At 41.1% G+C, this 27581-nt stretch overlaps 3 protein-coding genes and 1 long non-coding RNA gene across 6 annotated transcripts; 1 reads left to right on the forward strand and 3 right to left on the reverse strand.

Annotated features, from left to right (window-relative positions):
- Positions 1 to 235: 235 nt before the first annotated feature.
- On the reverse strand, positions 236 to 9918 carry trabd (TraB domain containing). Its single transcript, XM_044356345.1, has 10 exons — positions 9834 to 9918; positions 9332 to 9372; positions 8910 to 8976; positions 8109 to 8275; positions 7596 to 7736; positions 7056 to 7166; positions 6776 to 6915; positions 3750 to 3922; positions 3017 to 3113; positions 236 to 2925 (listed from the first exon to the last, which is right to left on the reverse strand). Exons 2-10 carry the CDS (start codon positions 9353 to 9355, stop codon positions 2754 to 2756), a joined length of 1092 nt encoding a protein of 363 aa, XP_044212280.1. The 5' UTR covers positions 9356 to 9372; positions 9834 to 9918; the 3' UTR covers positions 236 to 2753.
- Positions 9919 to 11449: 1531 nt separating this feature from the next.
- On the reverse strand, positions 11450 to 16736 carry panx2 (pannexin 2). The gene is made up of 5 exons (XM_044356344.1): positions 16247 to 16736; positions 13574 to 14688; positions 13086 to 13221; positions 12375 to 12560; positions 11450 to 12228 (listed from the first exon to the last, which is right to left on the reverse strand). The coding sequence occupies exons 1-5, from the start codon at positions 16473 to 16475 to the stop codon at positions 11912 to 11914; spliced, it is 1983 nt and encodes a 660-aa protein (XP_044212279.1). The 5' UTR covers positions 16476 to 16736; the 3' UTR covers positions 11450 to 11911.
- Positions 16737 to 19825: 3089 nt separating this feature from the next.
- Positions 19826 to 24990, forward strand: LOC122985100. 2 transcript variants are annotated; one of them, XR_006404023.1, is made up of 3 exons: positions 19826 to 19878; positions 22010 to 22168; positions 24908 to 24990. It is a non-coding gene; the product is annotated as an uncharacterized LOC122985100 (long non-coding RNA). The 2 variants fall into 2 exon arrangements; XR_006404022.1 differs by having other exon boundaries at positions 24898 to 24978.
- mlc1 (modulator of VRAC current 1) lies at positions 20954 to 25990 on the reverse strand. 2 transcript variants are annotated; one of them, XM_044355497.1, is made up of 12 exons: positions 25575 to 25990; positions 24889 to 25200; positions 24453 to 24542; positions 24254 to 24307; positions 24023 to 24124; positions 23760 to 23861; positions 23591 to 23662; positions 23394 to 23510; positions 23245 to 23301; positions 22818 to 22940; positions 22443 to 22604; positions 20954 to 22093 (listed from the first exon to the last, which is right to left on the reverse strand). In XM_044355497.1, exons 2-12 carry the CDS (start codon positions 25129 to 25131, stop codon positions 22016 to 22018), a joined length of 1200 nt encoding a protein of 399 aa, XP_044211432.1. In that variant the 5' UTR covers positions 25132 to 25200; positions 25575 to 25990; the 3' UTR covers positions 20954 to 22015. The 2 variants fall into 2 exon arrangements, with proteins under 2 accessions (XP_044211432.1, XP_044211431.1); XM_044355496.1 differs by having other exon boundaries at positions 20956 to 22096.
- Between the last annotated feature and the right edge of the window lie 1591 nt (positions 25991 to 27581).

Genomic DNA, 27581 nt, shown 5'->3' on the forward strand with positions numbered 1-27581 from the left:
TAAACAATGGTTTAATTATGTTAAAGGTTCACAGAGTTTAAGTATTTAAACAATGTACGGCCACGAACCGAGGCTTGGTCAGCGGCTGCGATGTTTAAACGATGTACTCATTGTTTGAATAGTGTAAAATACACAACTCCATATATTATTTTAATAAGATCAAATGCCAAAGTTGGCATTCAAATCTATATTGTGCAACAGGGTGAAAAGAGGGACGATTTTGAGGCAAATATAGTTTATCTTTACTTAAAATGTTTTATAATTCATTACAGAATTTAGGATTCAATGTTTGGTTTCTTAACAATGACAATACCACACAAGGGTGTGGGGAAACAAAACTGACAACAAATACAGGCATTCATACAGTTTTCTCTTGGCAAACATACAGTGGATGAAACCTTTGGGAATTACATGAGAGGGAGACAAATAATGTTTGACTGTGTTACTTCTGAGGGACCGAGAGGCATGAGGGCATCTGTCATTCATAGAGTAGAGAATAAATGTATCGATTGGAAGACGGATTATCTGAGTTACTTCAATGTGTGGACAGCTTGTGAGTAGCCAAATTATGCCTGTAAGATCAAATAACACTGCTTCAATTACTCAGGGTCCAATATTGATTAATTGGGCCATTTAACAAATTAAAGAGTATAACTGAACTCCTTTTATATATCTTATAAATATCTAAATAATGTGAGTACTGTGCATATAATTACTTAAAACCAAGATTGGGAATATCTGGCAATCAATGTTGGTTTATAGCCTTGCAAACATGTAATAGTTTTGTTCAGACTGTTGAATTTAATGGGACATCTCCCACAAAACAAAGGTACAGCTACGTCATCTATAGCCACTTTTCACACGTGCAGCAAGAGGCTCTGTATTATGGATACACATCAGTGTTGGTGGTAATGAGCCTCAGCAGAGGAGGCAATCTGAGGGTCAAAGGCAGCAGTGATAGCAGTGTAAGGCTTTATCTCCCGACTCTGACCGATCTCAACTGTGATTTTCCTTCATAGTGGTCAAGTTCAATCCTCAAATTTGAGAGAAACAAACCAATTTCACTTTTTATCATCTTCCCGTCCTCATTTTACAGTCAGACTGGGAAGTGATAATGCATATATCATAAAAGTACAAACAGCTGGTGCCCTGGATGTCAAATGTTCTCATGAAGGTTTTTAGAGATGGCTTTCTGTACAAGATGCATCATTTTTGTATGTCAAGTATGAACCTTTACTCAGAGATTGAGCCAGTTGTGTTAAAACCCAAAACGTGAAGGTGCCTCGTATTGGAGGTACAATCAAATATACAAATCACAAGTTGGGCTGGCGATATGGACAAAATCAAATATCACGATATTTTTTTACCAAATACCTCGATATCGATATTGCAACAATATCATGGGGATGATTATTGGTGCTTTCACAAAATATTTACACAATGAGATTTTTGACACTCATCAGTAATGTGGATATAATGACTAAGTGGGTAAAGGCAAATAATAGAACAGCTAGAACAGTCTGGTAAGTTCAGAAAATTACATCATTTTACTGTAATGCAGCCTTTAAAACCAGGAAAAGACAACACTTATATCAAGATATCAATATAATATCAATATATTGCCCAGCCGTAATCACAAGGTTAATGAATTTCTCATCCTGAGGCACATTTAAGCCTGTCCTGCATCAGGTCTCTGTTGAACATATGGGTTAATGTATAAATGTAGGGGCCAGTTCAGTTAAAACCAAGACAACACAAGCTGGATGTCTATATTTAAGGTAACAGTATTTACAAAATATGCCTACAGCAACTTATATTGATAAAAGGACAGAATCTTACAAAGTTGCATTGACTGTAGTTTGTGTAAGATGCATACAACACATTTTTGCCTTTCTATTTAGTTCACCGTTAGCCCTTACAGCTGCATTACGAGGCACTTGTCTGTTGATGTAGGCAGGACCGTGCACATGGGAAATAAGTCAATTCTGTCTTATGCTAATCCTGTAAGTGAGTTTTTAAGAATATTCAATTTAAGTAGTAATTTTTCAATAACTAAGAAAATGATGGTCAACCTTTCAATTCAGACATTTTTTGACATTAACCTCACACCCTCATGGTGTCAATACATGCACCAACTATAATATGTTCCCGTATATATAATTTGTTTATTATAGTTATGACTGACTTGATATTTATTAATTTTTGAAGGTATGTTTTGTTTCCCTTCCCATAGGCTGCATGTACAGTTCAAGACTCGACCAGTCTCTTATAAAGTGCTGGACTTGAAATGGACCAATTACCAAAAAATGCTAATTGGCACCAGAATGGAGGAAGGAATAAGGAGGAGACAGCATTAGAAAAGTCTGTCTCTCAGAAAATGGCTCAGTCATACCAGGGCTGATGATACTGTCAAATAAAATCTCTGCATGTAAGTCATTAAAAGGAATGGCGGGGAAAATGGAAATCTATTCAGAAGGAATTATTGGCTTTTGTAAACCTTACAAAATTCAGATATGAAAGAAAGCGAAGAGTACTGTCATGGTTTCTTTGGCAGTACAGCCCTGCTGCGTCTACAGGGACATCAATACGAGGTGGGAGGCTCTTGACCCCCTGAGGTCCTTGTAAGTCCATAGTGTGGGCCGATGAACCCCTTCCTCCAGCCCCACCTCCTGTTTTAAGGCCATTGGTGAATGATGCATTGTTTTCATAAATCAAAGGTCGTGTCACTGAGGGCTTTGAGGAGACCAGTGGGGTCAAGCAGGGGGAGGCCGCACATTCTCCAGTAATGATTGGATAGCAGGTAAAGACAGCAGGGTTCTACCTATACTCCCTCCAGCACGGTAGCAGGCATATCCCAGCATTCCCATCATGACACCTTTTATGACCGCGCGCAACACCCAGCCGAAACGTGAGGGAGGTGCAACACTGAGGAAGAGAAAGACAGAAACATAGAGCAGCTGTCAACACAGTTACAGGAGGTCTTCTATTCTGTTACTCAACATAAAAACAAACATACCTCATGATCTCATTAATGTTGAGATGCTTCTCCCAGTTCCTTTCTATACCAGGGACATGACCCATTCCCACAACTCCCACCACCACAGCAGGCACTTCTACAAAAGAGGATAAAATGTTCTGTTACACAAACAATCCACATATTCTTTATATTTCTATCAGTCTATATGAAACCACAAGTTATTCCTAAAAGTAAATCATCACTTAATTTCCTAAAAATTAATTATCCAATACACCAGGGACAGAAAAACAAGCCTTCAATATCGAGATCTTTCACCAGTTTGACATTACAGAAATCACAGTATCTAGCACAAATGAACTGCTGGCAAACTACATTATGACTGAATAAGCATGAATTTCTTCAGTTTCACAGTGAATACAAAGTTAAATAAATTAACAAAAAAGTGAAGCAACAGAGTGAAAAAAAGTTTTCATAACTGTTTTCGTTTGTCAACATTTAGAAGTCAAGTTTGAGATTAAATTCTAATGAGAAATCTACAATATGTACTGAATGAAAAGACAAAACTGTATTTTATAATACATTTCTGAATGAAAATATCAAGTATAGTAAAATATACATATACACATCATACATACCATGTACATACTTGTCAAGGAAAAAAAGACGACTAGGTAGCCAAAAATGTATATAATGAAATCTATGTAACAATGTATATAATTAAACACATAAGAAAGATGGGATCTGGTATCTTAGTGAACAAGGTGATACCCACTCTGGGCATTAGGGGGGGCCTCCACACAGCGAGTAGCCTGGCGGAGCGTGTGTGTGAGGTAGATGTCTCTCTCAGCCACGATGGTCTGGTGGAGGGCAGGAAACTCGCCGATCATCTCGGACATAGTCTGCTCCAGCAGGTCCTTCTGTTTGCACTTCTCTACGTCCTCTTTACTGAAACAAGACACACAGTCCAACACAGTGAGCTGGAGGTCAAGTAGAAAGAAGAAGACAGTTTTTCTTTTCTGTTCTTCTTTTCTGTTCACACGTACTATATGGTTAATATACAGTGAAGAAAGAGGAACAAATAGAAATGTGCAGGGCCTGATAAAATCTGTATTTTACAGTTTATGTTACATTTTGCAATTTCGGTTTTGAAACATTTTGAGCATCCAATATTTAAAGTCTACAAAAGTCTCATACAACCCTTAACTTTAAATATTTATTAATTTTGTTAGTTTTTACTGTTCCATGGTACAAAATGAGCATAGTATATCTGTAGGGGTTTGATAGGGTTTTTAAACGATGTCAATAATGACTCTAAAGCTGTGAAGCCACTCTAATCCAGTCTGGATTAGTGGGAGATCCCACACATTAACAATTCAAAGATTTCTGTTTCAGTAATTGAAGCCCACGAAGTACACATTCTCAACTACAAGCTCCACACATGACTATACAATAATGAGCCTTGTCCCAACAGTCACTGTCTGAACTGTTTGTTTTCATAACCGTCATACTGTACAATAAGCGGCGAGGAAAATAAAAAGACAGCAACAGCTGTAGTTTGTCAGCCTCAGACGTGGCCTCTCAGATACCAGAGTATCTTGGAACTCATTCCTCCCAAGTTATGACATGTTGAGTTTTTGTCTGGTTTGCACCACACACAGTGGTGGATCCATCTGTCTACTGTAGTTCAGGCAATATATATGAGATCACCTGTGACTGATAAATACCTGAATAGTAATACCTGATGAAATATGACGTGATCACATAATATTTCCCCAAGGTTTAGAGTTGAATACGATAGTTGTGTTCTTCCAAATTTGAGCAAAAGCCTGCATTTGGAGGATGCTTTGAAATGGGACAGCATTTTCAGCCCTAATTTTTTCAGGCTACAAATGTGAAATTCAGAGGATGCAGTCGCTGAATCTGCACACAGCCATAGTGAGTGAGCGATGAGCTAATAATGAGTTTGTCATTTGGAAGATTGGCATTAAAACCATACTTTCATGCATTTACTGTTTATGTCCCCTTAAGCAACACCGTTTTATACTTCAGAAAATGCAACAGCCATTTTAAAGAGAATGGACATAATATCACTTTATGCAGAAAGCTTCCAGTTAGATCTGATAGACACCGGCACTTAAAAAAATTGGCAGAGTTGCATGTATTCAGGAAAATATGTGTGGGCGCACATTGCCTAGTTCTACACAGAGCACACAGATAGATGGATAGCCACGGTGCTTACACTAATACTGTTGCTCAATGCAAAATGTTATCGCTACCACAATTTACCCAAATTTCACAATTCTTTTATATCTAGAATTTACATTGATCTCCTATTATAAAACCGTGCTTCTGTTCCACATTTCTACAAAATTAATCCTCTGAAGAGAGACCATTAAACAGCATGTTCTGACCCATTCAGTGGTGGGCACAGTAACCAGTCCTGCCAAAAATACTTCCTGCTGAATGATATTCTCTTAAACAACCTCCCAAAAATGAATTTCTATCACATTTTTATATTTTTTTTTCTTATATTATGCAGCTGCACAGTATGTCTTTTTTTTCTCCTAGGATGGCAAAGTCATGACCCGCCCTACTCTGCCTCTGATTGGCTAGTATTTGTTGCCTTCATTGGTTAGGTTGGTTGGGTTTATGCATGAGGAGTGAGATTGGTAGGGTTAGGTTAAGAATATCAGGGTAAGCCAATCAGAGGCAAAGTAGGGCAGGTCATGACTTCGCCATCCTAGGAAAAAAAAAAATCACACAGTACATGCATACATAGCCTGGGCTGATACTTGCTGAAGATATGTCTGATGGCTTACTAGCTCAGAATTAAGAAAATACAGCCAAGTTGTTTATTGTTATTAGATTACTATTGTATTATCGTGCTCTATAGTGCTTGGTATAATATCTAAGCGAACTGTTAGTTGGGATCTGTTGTGACAGCAAGACTTGAACAGGATTTGGACAACCTTTATTTATCTCCAGCATGAACGAATTACTGACTTAACCTGCAAAATGTCACTGAAATACAGAAACAATGTTTTCTTTCCCCCGCCTGCTTGCATTTCTCACTAACACACATTATCCATCCACTGGCGCTATGTTTTACACAACCTTAACCACAACTGGTTAAACTAATAGTGAATTGTTATGAACAAGCTAAAACAAGAGCTGTCTGTAAGTAAACCAGCCTAACCATTTTGTTTGTAAAATTTGGCTAATTCCTGTAAACTTAGCTATTGGCTGAGACGGCAGCCCCCCTCCTCAAACCAGTCCCTCCTCCCTCTACCAGCGTGACCTGCAGGCAGTGAATCACATCAGCAGCAGAGGGAGGAGGACAAAGGACAGGATGATGACTGATAGTGACTGATGTCTGTGTTCTTCATTCTTTCTAAACATCACTCAGTATTTTGATGTCAGAAATATTATTTCTATCATTGATTGTTAGATTTTTTCCCAGTGAAATATTATTGAGTTTATAGAGTGACTTTATGAGGTAAACATTACCGTTGCTGCTCTACAAACAATATTTAGTTAATATTTAAAATATACATATTTTATATGTTCCTGCGACCGACCAGCACCTGTCTGAAAATACCGGCTGTGCATGGGGAGTTCTGTCCTTTTATACATATTTTCTAATCCTATTCTGAATTGATTGTTTTTTTTAAATAATATATTTTCAAAAAGCAATTCTTTAGTAATGAAAAAGAACCTAACAAACAAAATCCTAACAATACCCATCCCTACTCATGACACTGTGTGGTATGACAACAAGTGATTCATTTGAGTTTATACCTGATTGGGTCTGACAGAAAGCAAAGACCCCAGGCGAGGCGAGCCTTCTGCCACAGACTGAGAGCAGCAATGGCCCTCTTGAACGTGACAGGGATGGGCCTATCCCCAAGGTGAAATTTACAGAATGGCACCCGTCCAGCCTGTGTGGAAAGAAGAAGAAGAACAAGAAAAAAATTACAGAATAGAAGAATTAAGAAAGCTGATAAAATAAACACAAGAAGCGACATTGTTACCCACTTTTTTTTGTTTTGTTTTTTTACTTTTTTTTTTTAAATTTTACCTCTTTGAAAGCCTCCCTGAACTCTCCTCCAGGAGCCATGCCCAGCTGCTCTGTGATGTGAGCTGAAACTTTGAGCAGGAGGATTTGCATCAGGCCAGACATCAACCCATTCTGACAAACACAGAGAGCAGAAATTAGCATGCACAATGAGACAGATATGCCTTCAGTACTCATTTTTATAAGTGTTACTATTTAAACAGGAAGTAGTTGTTACACTTTAGTTTCATGTGCTTACATTGGCATAGTAAAACAAAGAAGACTAAATTCAAGTGCAGAACAGACTAAAAGCTCTTTACTCGCACTTAATCCTGCCTGTGCATCATTTATATTTATTTTTCCATTAACAATGAGTGCATGCTGCAGTCTAGAGAGAGCTGTTTCAAATACCAGAACATCATTACTGCTTCATTCAAAATATTCAATACCTTCACTTTCTTGGTTTCACTTCCTCTCTCCATTACTCCCTCTTGACTTACTTGGCCGTCTTGCTCTTTTTCACACTACCACCCTTGTTAATTCCCATTTTTCTGAAAGCCTGACCTGCTTAATGGCCTGTTGAACCTTATCCAGGTTGATGTCTTTGGCTTCCCTCAGCAATGTATTCTCATCCATCTTCAACATAGACACCCTATACTGGCACAGCTCCACCACCACCACATCTGGCTGCACAGCGCGGATCGTCTGTGTGAGGGAGAGAAAGAGAAGTGGGTATGTAAGATAAGAGACAGACGCAGAATGCAAGAGAACAACAGGGTAAGAGAGCAACAAATGGCCAACGAGCAGCAAGGGAGAAAGTAAAGACAAAAGAAATCAATGAGGAGAGAAGAAAACAAGATTATGCTTGCCAAAAAAGGAATGCCAACATAATTAGTAAGAAAATACAGGCAGGCTTCCACATCATCACTTCACCATGCTACTCTACAGCGCTTCACCACATTCACAGAATTTCTCCATTATTTCACTGAAAAAAACATCACAGCATATCACATTTCAAGAGGGTGCAAGTGGCACTCTGCACTGTACAAATATTGTTGTGAATTCTCATTGGCTCACCGTGGCCACATCCTTTTTGCTGCTGTCACTGAAGTGGGCAGTGCCCACCAGGTACAGGAGGCTGCCATCAGGGGCAGTGAGACGGGTCACTGTCTCTGGGAGGTCAGGGGATGACTGGCGGCGCTGAGCTCGCAACTGCCAAAGCAGCTCCATTGCTTCACCATCCGCTAGACAAAAACAACAGAGACGGTATTAAAGGGAAAGAAAAATAGCTTTTGAGGTCTTACCATAATCACTACGAAATACTAAACAGAAGATATTTCCCTTTTCCCAGAAATTGTCTATTACTTTAGATATTCTAAACACATTAGCAATAGTTATAACAATTTAGATCCCAGTGCTTTTAACACCAACAGCACTGTATATGGGTTTCACACAATCAGCATCTCTACTAATGATGTAGAGGAGCTACAGCTGTTTAGTAATATTCAGACAAGTCCAAGGACTAAAAGAACACTACATAAAACAATCAAAGTGTACAAGAGCTTTCTTTGTTTGGTTATTAGCGAGTACAGTAACAAAAGTATTGGCAAATGCATTTGTATCAGGAAAAACTGCATTCTTAAGGTATGACGTGATTATCTGGAGTTGATCTACGATTGCTGCAAACAGCAGCACAATGTGATAATCAAAGCAGTTAGCAAAAGATTTGTTGTGCAGGGAATATAATTTGTAAGACTGACATTATTGTACCATGTAGATTTACCATTTAAATGAGAAATACAATAAAAAGTCTGCTGCAGTAGTCACTTTCTGGTGAAATACAGCATATACACACTGCAAAAAAAATCAAGCACTTACAGAGCCCTGGAGGTAGACATGGCAGTTCCTCTTCTGAAGGATCCTCTGATGGGCGGACTGACTCATCCTGTGAGATCATTAAAACAACGAACAAGTTTTAAGAGAGAGGGCATGTTTGCATAAGCACAAACTTAAGAGATTATTCCTCACCAAGTCTAGCCAGTTTGAGAACGATAGGCTATTTGCAAATTACATTATAACTATATATTTTTGCATACAATACATAATTCTTGAACACACACACATACACACACACACACATAGTCCAGTATGTCGTCTTACCCCAGTGTGAGCAGCACATCTGTCAAAACATCAGTCATAACCATCTCTCTCTCTCTCTCTCTCTCTCTCTCTCTCTCTCTCTCTCTCTCTCTCTCTCGCTTAAATACACACACATTATATGCATATTTATATGTACAAACCTCTGAATTGTTGTCTTGGTCCATCTTTGAAGTACTGAAAGCTGCGTGTGACAGAGAGCAGAACGAAAGCACCGTGAGACGTTCACTGACCATAGAACAGTGTTACTGACTGCTGACGTCGCTTTATGTGTAAACGCAGCTAACAGTTAACGCTGTAATGTTCCTGAGAAAAAGTGGTATCGGTCTTTGATTTATGACAATAAAACAGCTAAGGGAATAAGCGACTTGCCGTAGGCAGCTTTATGACTTAGTTAGTTAACGCTACTTTCAGGTACGGGACTGCTAAACCTTGAGCGTTTGCTGAGGGCTCGTCGGTTTGGTTAGCTAATGTTAACTTACCGGATGATGACAGCTAACGCAAGCTAATGTAGGCTAGCAAGTCCAGTAAAAAAAAGTCAAATCATACACGGTGAAGAGGACTAGTTTTACAACAGATTCTGCCATCCTTAAATACAAAATGTTTACTAATTTACACGATAGCTGTCAAATAGGTACAACTTACTGAGCAAGCCAGCCCGTCTGTCTGTGTGCTCTTCGCCACTACAGCAGCAGCGTCAGAGCAGTACTCGGCTGTAAATGACAGCCGCAGTGCATTTTGGTACATGTAGTCTTTGATTGACAGGCCACGCTACGTTGTTTTTTTTTTTTTTAAAGAAAATGTTTTTAATTCGTTTTCATTATAACATTTTACACACTACAATCAAAGTCTGGACACCCTTCTCCACGTTTTCACTAGCATTAAGACCCGTCAAGAGATTTATCTCAACACAATAGTCTCAATGTGAAAATATACACACAAAATCAGTTTAAGCAGAGCTGTGTTACAACATAACATGCTCTCACACACACCCGTGCTACAAGTCTTAAAGTGCTTTTGGATGCATTTAGTGTGCTTGAGTAGTCCAACAAGGGGATTTTGAACCAACCTGTTTCATAACAATGAGATGGATTATTTGTTATTTCCACAAAAACTAAGGATAACTGGAAGCTGAAGTGGGAAAATTGCTGTCTCCCATCACAAGTCAGTAGTCAAAGTGTGTTTTTATTGAATGCTCCAGAGGATATGAGTATAGTATGCATAGGTCTACCCTATAAGTAGCCCCCTGACAACAGCACTGTTTTCTACAGTAGATGTCATATTGGTGCATCAGTGCAGAGAGTTCCTTTATTGGCGTTTCTGTAATGTATGCAGCTGCAATAAATGCATATTGAGAGGTTGTGGTAGGCACCCATCCCCTTGTCCACTCACTCATTCCCTGTGAAAAGTGCTAACATACCTTATATGCTTGGTTTTACTACAAATAGCCAACTATTCTAACTATTCATTCCTTCATGTTTATTTGGTGATCAAGTGGATGTTAGCACAATGTGAGACAGGGCAGTACCACTAAAAGAAATTTAGACTGTGTCAGACCAGCAGATGACAATCAAAAGCTTATACAGTAGCTATCGTGTAAGAAACCTTCCTACTCATCATTCACTTCACATCACAGCACTCCCACAAGAAGCCAGCAGAACACAAAAGTCATATACTTTACCAGTGAGTCCAGCTCCGTTCATCATATTGGAGCTGCTATTAAAGTCAAAAACACCCACATTGTACTAGTTGCCTTAGATATCTGCATTTCTGAGCAATATTGAAGTTTCACATCGTCCCTCAAAGCCACCCTTTCATTACAGAGTCTGTTCATTTGCCCTTCCTTAATATAATACGCCAATTTACCTTTATTATTAATGACGTGCAACTATAGTTGAGTCAAGATACACGTTCACTGATACACGTTCCTAATCAATAATGAAATGGCAATGATAACGCCATGAAATGTGTTATATTATAAACACCCCACAAACACTGGGTCATATACAGTGTCTTTATATGTATAGCGTTCTGTGAAATATGATGTTGTAAGCGCATACATTATTGCCACAAATATATTGTGATCTTTTGCATATTAATTGTGCAGATCTCAACCACTGTATTGCGTGAGCTACCTGTCTACTTGGCTATTGGGATAAAGGGACAAAGCGTTATCATATGTGTTTAAAATACTTTTTTTTGAAGCCATAATGCAGTCCTCTTTGCAGATATGCATTTGGTGTATCTTTTTTTTTTTTAAGAAAGCTCACTCATCCCTCATAGTCGTTCATCCTTTCATTATTCGATATATTATTTGACCCTGCACTGTAGCACCCTGTTGAATTATATCACTGCTGGTTTCATTAGAGGGTGATAAGCTGTACACAGTCATCCTGAGACATGAATGTGACATAATTTCCTACAGTACACTCTAGTCAACACTATTAAACACACAAATGTCTGTTCTTTTTATCTTCTCTGAGTAATTTTCCCATCTAAAAGTTCAGTTCATGACTGGATTTTTCCATGTCATCTCATTTCTGCTCATCAGTCGGCCCAATCCACCCATCCCAGAGTTTTGTGAGTTAATTCAGAGAGTAAAGGTTGCTGTTGATAGGAGGTGAATGACATGGTGGTCATATGTGCAGAGTGTAGTGTTGGGGGAGGGAGGTGGGGGAGATTAGGAGAGGAATCTCTGTCAGTATTCCCCTTTGTCTCCTTTTTCAACATTCCCCAGCAGCGATGAGCTCCCCAGGTCTCTCTGCCAGTCTGCCTCTACGTTGTTCCTCGTCCTCTTCTTCCTCAAAGAGAGTGTGATGAATGCTCAGAAGCTGGTGTGTTGGGGCTCTGGCCAGTGGGGGTGGTTGAGCCTCAGGGTTTTCTGCCTGAGTCAGAGGATCCCTTGGAGGAGAGGACTTGGGACTGAGGGGGTCCTCACTGGACGGCGGGTTGGGGCTAACACCATTTACATAGGTAGTGGTGGGCAGGGTCACTGTAGAAAAGGTAGTGTTTGTTGATTCTGGAGAGCAAACCTTAGTCTCTGGAAAGAGAAGCATAAAATATATACTGTAAGGTGGTAAGGAAGAGAAACTCAAAGTCAAATGATGATGCTCAGAGTACAAGTGAAATGTGATGAATTCTGCCCTGAACCAAGAAGAGTAAGAGTGAAGGAGAGACCAGACTTACCTGTAATGGCACCAGACACATGAACAATAGTGTGTGTGCCTTCAAGATACACCGTATCCATGCTGTGCTCTGTGGGTAGAGGTTCTGTGATTGTGGCCTCCACCTTGGGTTTACGAATGGTCAGCATGTATGGGTGGACGTCCAGAGAGAAGTTGCGAGTGTGCTTTTTCTCCATTCCACTTAAATCTATAATTCAAAATGATCAGACTGATTTGATATGCCAAAAAGCCACTTCCTTACACATCCAGCAGACATGGAACAACATTAGCATCAATTCAGAGTTGTGCTTCGAATGTAAGTCCAATATTCACTCTCCTTTTAGCTCTATTTTGGTCTCCACCAAGTCCTGAGGGAATTGTGTGGCTATTTGGCAGCTAAATGCTCCACTCATTTCACCAGCTAGTTGCTAAATTTGTCTGTCTGCTGTCTGGTGCTCGACAGGTAGCATACAGTGAATTTATCAGAGCTTTTTCACTGAAAAGTGAGCCAAACAGTAAGATTGCGGTGTGTAAAACCAAAACAATGAGCTGAAAGGAGCTAAAAATCTCTGTCGAGCCAAAGAGAACTGCAGAGGTTGGTGATAATTCTCTGTATTTGTCACTACAACATTTAACATTTGATTCATCAGTCTAAAAATATTAATTAGAGCAGCTTTAAAAGAAAATTTATTTCTTAGCATGCCATAGACTGACTGTTCATTGTATTGTATACCTTTTGTTGCAGGATGTTGTGTGCCCTTGCTATCCAGAAGTGGTGCAATGAAGCTGTCTGCCACTGTCTTTCGCCTGAGCGGTTTGGGTTTTTCAGGCTTTGTGTTATTTTCCAAACGTGTCAGGGTTAGAGGTTCCTTTACAAAGGACAGACAACAGAAAGCAGGTCATTATATCATATCTTCAACAAAAAAGTAGCTCTGACTTGTTCGACATACAGTATTTTGGAAGTTTACATGATGACCACTTCTACAGAAAAAGCCTCTTAGCAAGAGCTGATATAGCTCAGTGGGACGTATCTTGATCAGACTTCTCAGTTCATGTTGATATGAGCTGCTGTGCTCCAGTGAATAAGTTATAATAAGTATTATTTTGTTTCTACAGAAGAGTAGGTTTAAAGTTTTCCTACTGCTGTCATTGGTGTAGTTGAATAAATGCTGACGTATTACAACTGGAGACTAGAAAATTGTTCTCAGACAACTGCCTTACCTTGAATGGCTGAGGAAGAGGATTTGAACTTGGGATCCATTTAATCTTCTTGCGGGGCCGTTTGATGACCAGAGGCTCCATTGCCATATCTCCCACTCCGAGATCAGAAGGATCCATGTTAGGATCTATTGTTTGTATCCCAGAGTCCCTCACAGTGGGTGTAGCGTCATGGTTGGACTGTGCAAGTGCAGCCAACAGCTGCCTGACCACATTGTCATACATGAGGTCACTCTCATTGGTGATGAAGTCCAGTCGGTTGAGCGACTTGATGTGGTCCCTGTTCTCATTGCAGAACATGGCCAGGATGTTGATATCACAGAACTGAGATTTCTGCCAGCGTCGCCGTGTCTTGATACCAACTTTATGCAATTTGTCAAATACAAAGTTGGACTTGCGCACCACAAACAAATGTAGCAAATTAACCAGGATGATGAGGTTCATAGTGCAGAGCAGAGCAATGTCTACTGCTGCCATGATACGTTGCAGCTGCACAGCAGGCAGCTTACAGTTGACCCTGAGCTTCAGTTCCGGATAGCTGCTAATGTCTGGGGGCTCACCCAGAGCACAGGTAAATTCATTCTGCCTTTGGCGGGCATAGTAAGCGCTAAGGTAGGAAATGGGTATGGAACTGAGGCAGATGATAGCCAGGTGGCGTGCCAGGTAAAGCTTTGCCAGAAAGTTACTTTGGCCTCGTCTCTCCAAATACTTCTCAAATAGGTTTTGCTCAGGACTCTTCTCCTTCTCTGCATTCTCTATAATCTCCCTTCTCTCTCGCTCAGTTATGCCAGGTCCTTTGGATTGGATCTGCTTCTCGATCTTTGGGGCTCGGCCCTCAGCAGCTCGATGATAGCAGTTATCAATCTCTTGAAGCAGGAAATTGAGCTCTGAAGTGAGCCGCGTGGAGGCAAGGAACTCCCAGCCCAAAGCAGGAATGTACATGATTCCAGCGAAGGCCAGCAGCGCATAGGGCAGGAACTTGTGTTCAAATAGAGAAGGCCAGAGGTGAGATTCCACACCAGGTATAGCATCACGCAGGTCTGTCCAGCAGTAGCCTCTTGCATATAATGCCTGGTCTCTGGTAAAGTTGTGTGGTGTGTAACAGTATATGGACTCCTCTGAAGAAAGCAGAGATAGAAAACACCAGTCCAAAAACTGTTTTAACAAGATAGAGGATTACATTCATAACATTATTTAAATGTATTAGCTGAAAGACAAAGGTTTCAATGATCGTGAACTTTATTTTCATAGTCTCAGTCCTCATTCCTGTCATGTGACTCTGATAGGCAGTCCAATTGTGCAAATGACTAAAGTGGAAAGAGTTTTGAAAAATTCCCTGGTTCAACAATTTCATCTAAACCTCTTAGTGGAAAGTGAAAAATAGGTAAACATACCTGAAACATTTGTTGAAAGCATCCATTGTACTGTGCATGTACACATAACACTGAGTACTGTGAGTCAATATTAAACTATTAAGTAACTCTGCAAAATCAGATGCTTAAAACAGACGAATTCAGGTAATAGCTTCATTGCTCACCTTCATTTCACTTTCAAATAGTGGTTATGGTTAAACTGGGGGACTTGATATTTCCTTATATGTATTTCAATAAATGCAACTTGCAAAGCTCTTTTAAAAAATTGTAGCAAATATCTTTAATCAGTTTCATTTTAATTAGTACAATATCTCAGAGAATCTTTAAGAATCACTCAGTCTGTTCAGCACAAAGCGCTGTGCCTCTCTGACAATATCCGAAAGCTTTTCTGAAAATGATAGATTTGTTTGCATGGCTCAGATAGAGGAAGTGAGAACACACCTCTTCCTGTAGAAAATGTTCTGTATCAGTTCTGTACCCATTAAGTACGAATCTAAGAGGTTCAGGGTTGCAGCTGGACGAAAAGGTTCACTTATAAACTTTGGAATGAATTGCAGTGACGTGTGATTTTGAAAAGTCTCAAATAGCATTTATAACTATTTTCATTAGAAATAAAAACATTTATAAGTTGGAATTTACACTTTTATGCTGTAGATGATGAATTGAATATATGCAATGACATCACACTGCGCTGTCCTTCTGCTGACTCATCTACAAATTCTTTGACATGATATGATAACACAAACACACTACTGAGTGAATATGCAAGAAGTTGCCTGGACACCCACATCTTTTCTGCTGCTCAAGTTAAACGCTCATTCCCAGCTGGATAATGCTGCTATGCAGAGAGCCTGACTCAGCAATGAACTAACATCTTTCCCATCCATCGCATCCACTCATCCTCCTAACTGTCCTCCTCCCCTTCACAACAATCCACCATACCCCTCTATCTCCAATCTGCCTTCCTCACTCTATAACCTTTGTAGCGTTCTCCTTTTCCCTCCCTGGCTGATCTATGACTAACACTTCTTCTTATCACTGTGTCACAGGAGACACAAAAGCACTGCCTGGCTAACTGTAATTACACAATGCTAGGCATAACTAATTCTTCAATGACTTCCAACTGTCATCATATTCTTGTGGTGTGACTTGAGTTGTGTACAGTGTACTGTATTGGTGCATTTCAAACCCTATGCTAGATTGTCACAAACTGTACCTCAGTCCAAAGTGTCATGGGGTCTAACAGCTGCTGATGTAACTTCCTAGCAGATAATGAACCCCCTCTAGTGGCTGAACATCTCACCTGCAAAGTTCCTTGTGAAGACGAGGGTGACCAGCAGGATGGGGATGATGACTGTCCCGATAGTAACAACACGATCAAAGGGCAGCTCCAGCTTGAGTTGCACCATCAGGCTGGCCAGTGCCCCACCTCGCTCATCCTGAGAGGAGCCTGGCAGGATCAGCTCCTTCAGCTTCTCGCCGGCGAGTAGAGCTGTAGCCATGTCTAAGTTTTGATCGAGGATGTTCTGCATCTGGGACACACACTACAACCCTCCTCTGGGCTGGAGAGGAGACCACACTCTCCCTGCTGTAGTTAAAAACTCCTTGCCAGAGTCTGATACACACCCGCACACAGAAATGTGTGGCCAACTTCAGCCCCTGTCACCACACGTGGGAAAGAAGTGGGTCATACTGTGTGGTCCGTTTTATCCTGAGCTTAGATTCTTCTGTGGTTGCTCACAGATGTTTTGTGTTAGAGAAACACATAATGTTCAGGAGCACACTCCTCACTAGACCTCTTCTATGTGCATCTCTACGTTTTGCCCTGTCTCTACAGTGCCCGGCCTCAGTCCACACACTCTGTGTGGCAGGTTGAAGAATGAGCTGAGTTTAGGAGGCGTCCTTGCGATCCCCAGAGAGGATGATTGTTGGCTGATGAGTTGTTACATGAGCTTCGGTCAAGAGATGCTCTGACCAATCCTTTCCTGCAAGACAGATAACCAGGTAGTGAGGTAATGTGAGTTATTTTAAAAAATAACTATGAGGAAACATAGTATGCACAGACTATTATTACTGTGAGCTACAAGGTGTCAGCATATGTAGGTTATTTGTGCAAACATCTTTTAAATGAGCCATAGTGTGAATTTATATTGTTTCACACCTTCCTTAGGAAAGCTCTCTGTTTTCATCCATTGTCCTCTATAATGCAGTCATGTGGCCAAGGACGACTAATCCTCACTCTCTAACCAGTGGAGTGTGTTAATGTGGTTACATCTAGGGGGATTTTTGCCTTTGATCGAGCAAGGACACTAAAGGGCAAATTTATTCTCTGGAGAGAGAGCTAACCTGAAGTAACAACTGAATTTACGCTGGAATTGTTTAGTTATTTTGACCAATTATGCATTTGTCGTTAACAATGAACAACCCTGTCTCTGTTATTCCAAAATCCTTCCGCTGCCTCTTGCTTGACACCTGGTGGTCATGATCTCTGTGGAACAGCATGTTCACACTGGGATGTTAGGTGAGCTCAGACACTTGTCAGTGGGATGTCTTGTCCTGTGCATACATGCATACATAATATGCATGCATGTGCTGTAATTGTGCGGCTCATTTCACAGTTATGTGAATGTCCTTTGCAAGGAGTACATCACCCCTTCCCATCAACAATCCTCACCCTCTTGCTCTCGCTCTCCCTCTATGCTTCTTTTCTATCTCTTTTCTCTCTCCATTTCCTCTCATTATACAAAAACACAGCTCATCTATGTAATCCTTTAAAGCCAAGCCCTCTAGTCCAGGGCTGGAAAGTGTACTTAATATCTAAGGGAGTGGAACTACAGTTTCATGATTTCCAGGGACAATTAGCATTCTCTGGTCAGCTTTATAGCACTCTCACCAGCATGCTGAGAAAGATCACAAGGAGAGGATTGCTTTGAAATATTACCAGAGAACACTATTCAAGGTTGCTGTTCATGCTGACTTCATGCAGTAATTATTGTTACACCAAAAAAAGAAAGAGAACAAGATGTCCTATGAGATAATGCAACATACAGTACTGTTTTGACTCTGTTCTGTCCATGTATTACCTTTTCAATCAAGATAACTACATCATCTCCATCCTCATCGACTGGCTGAAGGAAGCTCAGAGGAGAAATAAACTTTGTATAATTTAAATTTAAAGGGGCGGCATGACATTTTAGAAGCTGCACTCCTGTCTGCCAGCCACTGGCACTGGTCCAGTACAACAGATTATGCCCTACAGTTGGGCGATGCTGCCAGTGTTTAGACAGGGAATCCCAAATTCCTTGGCTACTACAGCATCCCGCTTGGCTATGACCGATACGACCGACTACAAAGAGATAGAGCTAGGCTCCAGTATAGAAGCTGAAGCAGCTCAGTTCATTCATTATTAATCAGATGATGGCTGAAGAGGGAAGAACTTTCAGCCCACATGACTCTGACTTGTTCGCAGACATTCAAAAAACACATCTGACCAGATAGCAGTACAAGAATAGATTTTAGGAAGATGTAAAGGAACACTACTCTACACTAATAGTACATAGGAAAGAGAAAAAAGCGTCCTCATTGTGCCCACACTTTTGACTATAAAGAAGTCTCTATGGGAACACTGCAGGAGCATCTCATTAGGGTGGGAAGATCACTATGTCCTAGTTAGCTCATGTTTGGCTGGGATGCTCCCCACTTGGTATATGATTTAAGAGGACCACACTTCTATCAGAGACATTTGCATTGCAGTGAATTGCAGCTGCCTGCGGATGACGAGCTGTTTCAGCACCGGAGCAGCGGATAGCTCCCGAACAGCCAGCAAGAGACGAGCTGCTAAACATCAAGTGTAGCGTTTGAGAGTGTGTGTGTGTGTGCGTGCTGTTCTCTCTCTCTCTCCCTCTCTCTCTGTCTCTCTTTCTCTTTCTGTGTTTGTGTGTGTGTGTGTGTGTGCATGAGAGAAGAGGAGATCTTCCTGTCCTGACTCTCTTTAAGAGACTAACTACCTGCATCAGCTGTCTCTACCTGACCACATCGGTGACTATCATCGGAGAAATACCAAACTCCCTCTCTGGCGCTAACAAACGAGCCATGTGCAGGCAGCGAGAAAACAATAAAATGCACTCACCATGTCGCGCTGCATCTCCCGGCACGGTAAGAGTTAATCTGCAGTGCGGGCGAGCAGCTACAGCATGTATCCGAGCACACCGGTTTGTTCCGCCTTTCCCCCCACAGCTCCCCTCCCTCTCCTCTCCTCTCCTTTCCTCTCTTCTCCTCTCCTCCTGCCTGCCCTGCCTCTTCCTCAGAAACAAGGGATGATAACACATTAAGATTCTACAGTTCATCACATCACCGCGCTTTTTATATCCCCACGGTGAAAAGGGGAGGACAGGAGGTGTGTTGGCAGAGATGCTGAAAAACTCAATCAATTATGTTGTAGAAATCGACACCCTACTAATTATACCTACAGTCATTTTCACAGGTTTACCAGAAAAAAGTACACAGATCTAGACTCCCATGTGAACGTTAATAGGCTGTTACAGTGACATCATCGCTGATAAAGTACCATAAATGGTATTTGGGTATGAAACACAGAATTGTCAATTTAAATCTAGGATTAGGTGATATCGTCTAATAACAAGCTACAGACCGGCTTCAATTCTTAGATCTTCCGTCCGTTCTGCCTACAACCTAACTACAAGGCAGTGACAACCTTTTACTTTTCTATTGATAGGTTTACTCAGCCTGCCTATCATCTGTAAATGTGGGACTGGCTACAGACACATTCAAACAGCCAATGGGCAAGATGACTGTCATTCAGACTCACAGGGTGTGGCCAGCATCTGGGTATCCGGGCTTTTTTGTTGCTTTTTTCCCTCTTTTTTTAAGCACCCAAGACAGCAGCAGCATCAATTGGGGATTATGCAGAGGAGGGTAAACCAAAAAACTCAATTTCAGAAGAGAGTGCAGCCTTCTACAACTGCTATGAGTGTCTGTCAGGCATCATTTAATTGCTTAGGCAACTTGTGGTGGTAATTAAAGTTAGGCTGAATGTTGAGGAAAGCTGGGATTGTTCCTAGAGGGAGGTCCTGTAAAGAAACAGCATGAATTAATGCCTTGATTTAAATATAATTGTTAATAGTGCTCTTGTCTAATGACACAGATTGTCACTACATCACTGCTGAATAGGGACCATCTTTTAATTAAGTTGAACCTTAGAAAATCTCTGCTGGATTCTTGTGCCTACAAGGCACTGTGAAAGCGTAAAAGTGGCACACACCCGGTGGTTGTCAGCTGGACCGAGCCACAAGTCAGTTTTCCCCAAGCCGGTTTCTGCCGGTTAGGGAAGCCGGAAGCTCGCTCTCTCTCTCTCTCTCTCACACACACACACACACACACACACATGCACGCACGCACACACGCATACACACACGCACACACACACACACATACATACACACAGACAGCTTCATTGCTGCAGAGATCTTGGGGATGTTCATATCTAAGATGTGATGTAAGTGAACAGCTTCCTGCTACCTGGCATGGTGGTATGAAAAATGCAAAATAATGCAACGGTTTTGTCACACCAAACCTCTTTGTACATGCATCAGTGTAGGCACATATACATAATACTTCCAGTGAATGCAATGTTTATTCTATTTTCCATGTAGCCCTTTTGAGGTATAGTCAGTATGCTCATATTATATGTAAGAAAGGCAAAAGACTAAGTGTTAATAAGAATATATTGTGCAGTTTATAATACAGACTATTGCAAAGGGAGGAGGGTACATTAACATAATTAAGGAAATGAAGGAAATTAACACATAGCAAACAAATTATAGTACAACAATAATGAGAACACAACACAGTTCTCATTTCCAAGCAAGGAATCAGGAATGTGAAGGTTTTGCATCACAGCCTGTGAGGATAACTTTTAAAATATTTTAGCATCCAGGTAATAATTGTCATATGTGTTTGATGTCTGGTTTGCTCAGTCTGTCGTCCAGCCATGTATCTGTAGACTGATTAAGTGCGAAAGGCTTAAACATTAAGAAATTATAACAATAACAAATACACACATTTTTTACAATTAATAAAAATAGTTTTATTTTTCTAAAAAGGACAGAAATTCAGTTAAGACTTCTTGCATATTCTCAGTTAATTTATCTGCAGTAATGAACCTGCTCTCCCTGCAGACAACTACTGTGACCACTACCAGACTGTTGTACATGAGAAGACATACAGAGGCCTATTACTGAATAACAATAGCTTATATCAGAAGAACTAACACAGTTTAATTTGGGGATACACATTTGCAGAGAATAGAATCAGCCCTTTCTTCAAACATGTTTTGTTTTGGATAAAACTTTGCCATAAATGTGGCTGTGTGAAACCATCATCAGGCCATGACTGGTTAATACCTGCTGGGAGTTTACTGAGCCAGTGTCAAGGGAAAGTTGAGTCACCATGCATTTAAAAATGTACCAAACCTGCATACATCTCATCTCACATAATTCTCTTATGTGATAAAATTGTAAAAAAGCACACATATAGAACAGGAAGCTAATACTACTGTGAGTCTGATATTACTTGTAAAGCGCTTTTTCTGTGTCCATTTACCATTTTACTAGACTTCACAAAGCTCTGTTGCTCGGCCAAAGTGCAAAAAAAACCTTTATACAGTAACTGGCTCATGATTGTTTATTGCACACAGGCTAAATGGTGTCAATGACGTAACCCTGTTTGTGCTTTTGTGACCGGTCCAAACTCCAGGTCAAATAAAACCACTCCTCCAAGCAGGTAACAAATACCCAGAAAAAACAGAAAACATACACCAAATAAAAGTGCCGATCAAAAACCAAATAAAATCCCCCTCTGCTCCACTCCTTCCTTTTCTCCATCTTTCTCCCCTTTTCTCCATCTCCCCGTGTCACTCCAAATAAATCTTTACTGCCTTTTCAGGTTGTACCCCTCTGCTTACAGCTTAAAGAGTTTTATGGCGGAGTTTTTTTCTTTTTAACTTTCCCTTTTTTCACTCCTCATCAAACTTCTCTGTGTACTGTAGGACTGTTCAATGGGCCATTTGGACCACAACTGCCTTCCAGGCTCTGTCTTTGTCGAAATCCTGCAGCGTTCCATTGGATGCTTGCTGCTGAGGGAGCAAAACAGGAAGAGGGAGCAAGGAGAAAGAGATTGAAGAGAGACGAAAAAGAGAAGGGCAAAGGTGACAAAAAACACTGAAAGCAATGACGTGTGAACGACGAGCTGCACAATGTCTTTTTTAGATGATTCTAATAGCCTTCCCAGCTCATACATTTTATTATGCCATTTACATTAGCTTTAGCTGGTGAGTCTAACAGCTGGGGCAGAATTAAATATGTCATATTACAACATTCATGTCTCCTGTTGGAAGTGGAGAGACAGACAAGGAGAGGAAAAGCCAGACAGATGGGTTTGTTTGTTTGTGTTCATAACTCTTGCGTGTGTTTGGTGCGTACATCACAGTATTGGGTTGGGGTCTGCATGCTGTCGTGGCACTCTACAGCCCCCATGCGAAGCTGACTCTTGTAGGCGGCACAGTGCACCACAGTGGCTGAAGTGAGAACTGCCTGCACCAGTAGCAGCACCATTAGAATCAGCAGCAGGATGTCATAGGATTGCTGGATCGCACAGACACACACACACACACACACACACACACACACATGAAGATGAAATGAGATGATTCTGAGTGAAATTTCTCATGAATCAATTTCACAGTTTCCTGAAAATCTGTTCCAGTGTCTCTCATTCAAAAGGAGGCCAAGACTGAATAGATAGAGCTTCATAGAAAACCTGCACCTACTGGTGAATTTTAACATCATTAAACTTACCTTGGCTGTAGGCACATCATGCAGGAAAATTTCAATAAAGCTGATCACACTGCAAGAGAGGAAGCCGGAGGCTGAAAAGAGCAGGGGAGATGTCACGCTGCTGATGGCAATCAGCACCTCCACCTAAGAGACACCAGGAAGAGAGAAAAACGAGGAGGTGAAAAAAAGAGAAGTTCATAGACCCAGAAGAAGGCGGTAGACTCAGTATGTGTGAAATGTATTTATGAACAATAAGGATTATCCTTCCTCTCCAGACCTATCCTAATTAACCTCCCCATAACATACAGTAGGAGGCAGCGTGGTAAAAAATGAATCAGTAATGGAGTTCTGACAGTTCAAAATATATTACTTTTATTGATTGCATTGACCCTTTGTGTGGTAAATATTCACAAAACTGGCTCCAATTACAGCACTATCTTGTACTCACCAGACATTTGTTGGGGTATTCTGACACAACATGACTGGCAATAGCACTCGGAAAACACTGCAAAGGATTAGAGATCAAAGTGTGTGATAAATTATCACTCTGAGCTGCAATCTGTGTCATAATGGAAAGTCAGCTTTAGCAAAACTTACAGCCACAAGGATCCAGAAAAATGTGACAGACAAGTAGGGCCCAGCTCGCAAAGCGTCCATGTTGAGTGCAATAATGCCTCCAAACACAGCAGAGATTCCCACGATCACTTCGATCACCTGTTACAGACATCTCTCAGTGATTGAGAGCCACTGATCACACAGCGACACCAAATGCAATGAAATTGATGACTACTCACAGAATATGCTTTGAGGAGTCGAGTGGGGAATACCGCGGGGGTCATGACCACAGCTCTGTCATATGTCACTGACTGGAAGATGGACGGAAAGATTGAGTTAGGATAGAAGAGTGGAAGCTACAGGGGAGAGACATCAGATGGGGGAACAAAAGCAATCAATCACACATACTTTCCTGTGGCAGCAGCAATCCTCTGCAGAGCGAGCTGACAGGATGACAGTACTGGCCATCAACACCTCCAGCAAAATCATCAAGATGAGGTTAAAGTTGATCTTAGAACAGACAGAGTAGGAGGGAGACCAGAGACACAATAGCAGATGGAAAAGAAAGAGAAAAATGCTTTATTTTGAATAATGCCTTGATATGCTTATGTGCAACCAAACAATTGGTTGTTAACATGATATTATTACTATATGATCTGTGATTGATTTACATTAACAGCAGAGGGGTTCAGGACAAGTTTACAACCAAACCAAACCAGGCAGGTGGTCGTCACTGCAAATGTTGACACATAGACCACCTGGAAATCTGACACCTTGACAAAAAAAACAAAAAAACATGAGACATACATTAGTATCTAGCCTTGATTTCCTAATGGAACTTCTGTCAAAAACCCATTAAAACATAATCATCTCTTTTGCTTCAGGTGTTTTTGTTTACTCACTGCAACATGTCTGTTCTTGGCAATGGCGAAACTGGCTATCGCCGCAGGGAGGCCCTGTGAAAAAAGGCAACAAATACTGTCTGAAAATGATGTGTCATTGGCATTTTAAATCCTAACAATATGTATAAACACCTTAGGGTATTGTCAGGTGATATCACCATGAGCATGGCTGTGGCTGAACATGGTCATGGTCACTTACAGAGCCTGCAGCACAGCGCAGGTAGTCCATAGCAACAGGAAACAGATTTCCCAGGTACAGAGAGAAACCAGATGTGATGAGTAGACTGCCCTGAGGACACATACACAGGTATGCATGCACACACAAATACAGACTTTTATAAAAGCATTCAATGGGTAAGACTACACGGGAATGCCAGCAATATTTATCTCTCATGCGTACCCATGCACACAAAAATACATTAATCTGAAGTGCTCATCAATCCGGAAAATATGATGATATAATTTCTCCTCACTTAATTGTGGAGGCACAAAATAAGATTTCTTGACACCATCACCACTCAAATTTTCAAGATTGGGAAAAAATCACCCCAACCTTTCATATTTGTGTGTCATGGATTAAATAGTTAAATCCTGTAGTGTGCCTCCTTTCTAACTCCCTCCATCTCTCCTCTCACCCCTATGAGGACGCTGTAGAGCCAGGCCCTGTAGCTGAAGCAGGGGTGCTTTAGATGCTCCGGCTGGGCCAGCTGCAGGTCACTGGCCCTCACGTCCACTGTGTAGCTGTCCCGCTCGGGCCTATCCCTGTCTGGCCTTCCCCTGTCGCCTCGCCGTCCCAGTGTCCCACCACCCCTCTCCAGAGTGGACATGTGGCTGTAGGTGAACTCCTCTCTGGCTGACAGCTCCTCATGATGCATCATTGAAATCGTTGGTGGTTAACTGCACGCTTCAAGGATGGGATGGGAAACGATGAGTGAGGGTTGCAGCCTCTGGGAAATAAAGGAATTTCAAAAAGATGAAGGAGCTACAGAGAATTGCATGAATTTGTTGCAGAGTGGTCAGTAATTAAAGAGCTACATTATTTCAGGGCTTATATCGACACTTTAACCTATTTTCAACATGTTTCTTCATAGCTTTTCTCATTAACAAGGGGTCCAATGAGAGAACATGGGAACTTAGTAAAAAATATATTAGTGCATTAAACTTAAACATTAAAGAGGAAATGAACCGTTAGGCTACTAATCATGTAGTACCACGAAAACAACTCCCCCCTTTTTGTTTGTTCGAGCCACAAATGCCACTTATTACATCTTCCTCTTTTACTCTTTTGCTCCTTTTCACACATTGCTCCATCCACACTCACCTGTTTTTGTGACTTGCAGAATCTCCCCAAATATTATCCAGCAAAGGTGTCCTCCAACAACTGAAATCAAATCACCACATGGAAGACAGCTTGTTTTTGTCTGCAGCTCCTTCTGCTCCCCATCTCTCTCCCTCACATTTACACTCTCTTTCACCCCTCCTCTTTTCTCTCTTTCTCTCTCTCCCCCTCTCTTACACGACACTTCTCAGAAACAGTTCTGAAAAGTTTTTTTTTCTCTCTCTCTCTCTCTTTCTCTCTCTCTCTCTCTCTTTTGAGCCCTTCAAAGCGTGGAGCTAAAACACATGGCTCTTGTGCTGCCAGCCTACTTGGTGCCAAAGGGAGACCGCCTGTGCATGACAACAAGGGGAGGATGAAGGGGCTCGCGCTGGGGGCAGAGTTAGTAGGGCAAACACCCCTTTTTTTACCCTCCCATTTGCTCACACACATGCACATCAACCCACACACAAAACTGAACAATAGACACTCAGAGTTGAGCGCATGGCAACACAGAAAGTTATGTGTTGAGGAATTCAAGTTTGTAGCAAGAGAATTGAAGCAGCCACAAAGAGGAAAAAACTAACCCCCATCATGTACAGTGTCAAACAATTGGTTTTTGGTGTATAGCTGAATGTATCCCCCTGTGGAGTTCACCTCACAACTTCCCTTGGTGTTACTTAGCGCTCTACTTGCAGTTCACAGCCCAGTAAATTAAGATGCCCAGCAGTGCTTTAGAAAAGAGGCAACAGAGACATTTCCACGGCTTAATCACACAGTCTCTTGTCTGCACAGCTAATCTGATGATGGATAATTTCTGCTTCAAATAAGAATCTCCTCATTCAGGAGGAAATCCTTTTCGGTGACTACATCCCAAGTATGTGTGAGTGTGTTTTAACTGTGTCAGTGTATAAGCATGTACATGTATGTGCACCTCAGGATTCCATTCAGTCTTTTGAGCGTTCTCCACTCAACATTGTTCATGGGCGGCGGTAACCATAGCGACTCCTTGACAACTGCTGTCACCCCTTAGTTCATTCTCATGTCTCTGCCCAACACACACAAACACACGCACACACGCACTGCAAATACCGTACACACTGAAAGAGAGCAAAGTAGATTGCAACAATTTTCTTGAGACATTAAATGGAATCTGAGGAACACAGATTAGATGAGACATAATTCAATACCCTTAAAAAAAAAAAAAAAAAGAGACAAAATAGCTTGACTAGATTGTTTACTCCAAGTAATTTGATTTTGAAAATGTATCATGTCATTATCATCTACAATACCATGCAGCCAAACAAACCCTGACTATCCTGCTGCCCCCTGACATTTATGTCATATAGAGAGAAATGAGTAACAGTATCATGTCTGCCACTTGGGTTTCACTGTGGCAGGCCAGCACAAAGCCTTGGGCAAAAATAAATATCATCTCATGGCAGCACAAATCTCTTGACAGTCATTTTAAATTGATACATATTGCATGTCTGCCTGAGAAGGAAGACAAGATTTCTCCACAGCAGCAGGGCATTGACCACACACACAAGTGGACCAGTGGAGAACAAGTGCACATCTGTTCTCTGTGCAAGGTTTTGATGTTTTCTTTCTTCTTTTCTTTCTCTTTATGGGTGTATACTTTGCCTGATGGGTTTTTTCCCCTCTGACTTCCATTACACCTGTCTGTTTGTCTCCCTCTCTGACCGTGACACCAACTCTGCACAGCCACCCCTTTGAACTTTCGGGCACAACACACTGCTTCAATCCATACACACTATAATCTGAAACATACACATGATGCACTCTGAAATAATAGACATTTTACCATATGGAGCCTCAAAACTGACAAAATGTAGTGAAATGTTATCAGTCAAAAATATAGCTAAATACATCATTGTTAGCTGAATAATTAAAATGGAGTGAAAAAAGGTAAAACTTTATAATTTTGTCAAAAGAGTACTCTACCGATTTAGCAACACTTTTATAACTTTATTGGACTCAAGATGGACAGTT

The sequence above is a fragment of the Thunnus albacares genome, chromosome 7 (genome assembly GCF_914725855.1).
Source record: "Thunnus albacares chromosome 7, fThuAlb1.1, whole genome shotgun sequence".
NCBI classification, from domain to species: Eukaryota; Metazoa; Chordata; class Actinopteri; order Scombriformes; family Scombridae; genus Thunnus; species Thunnus albacares.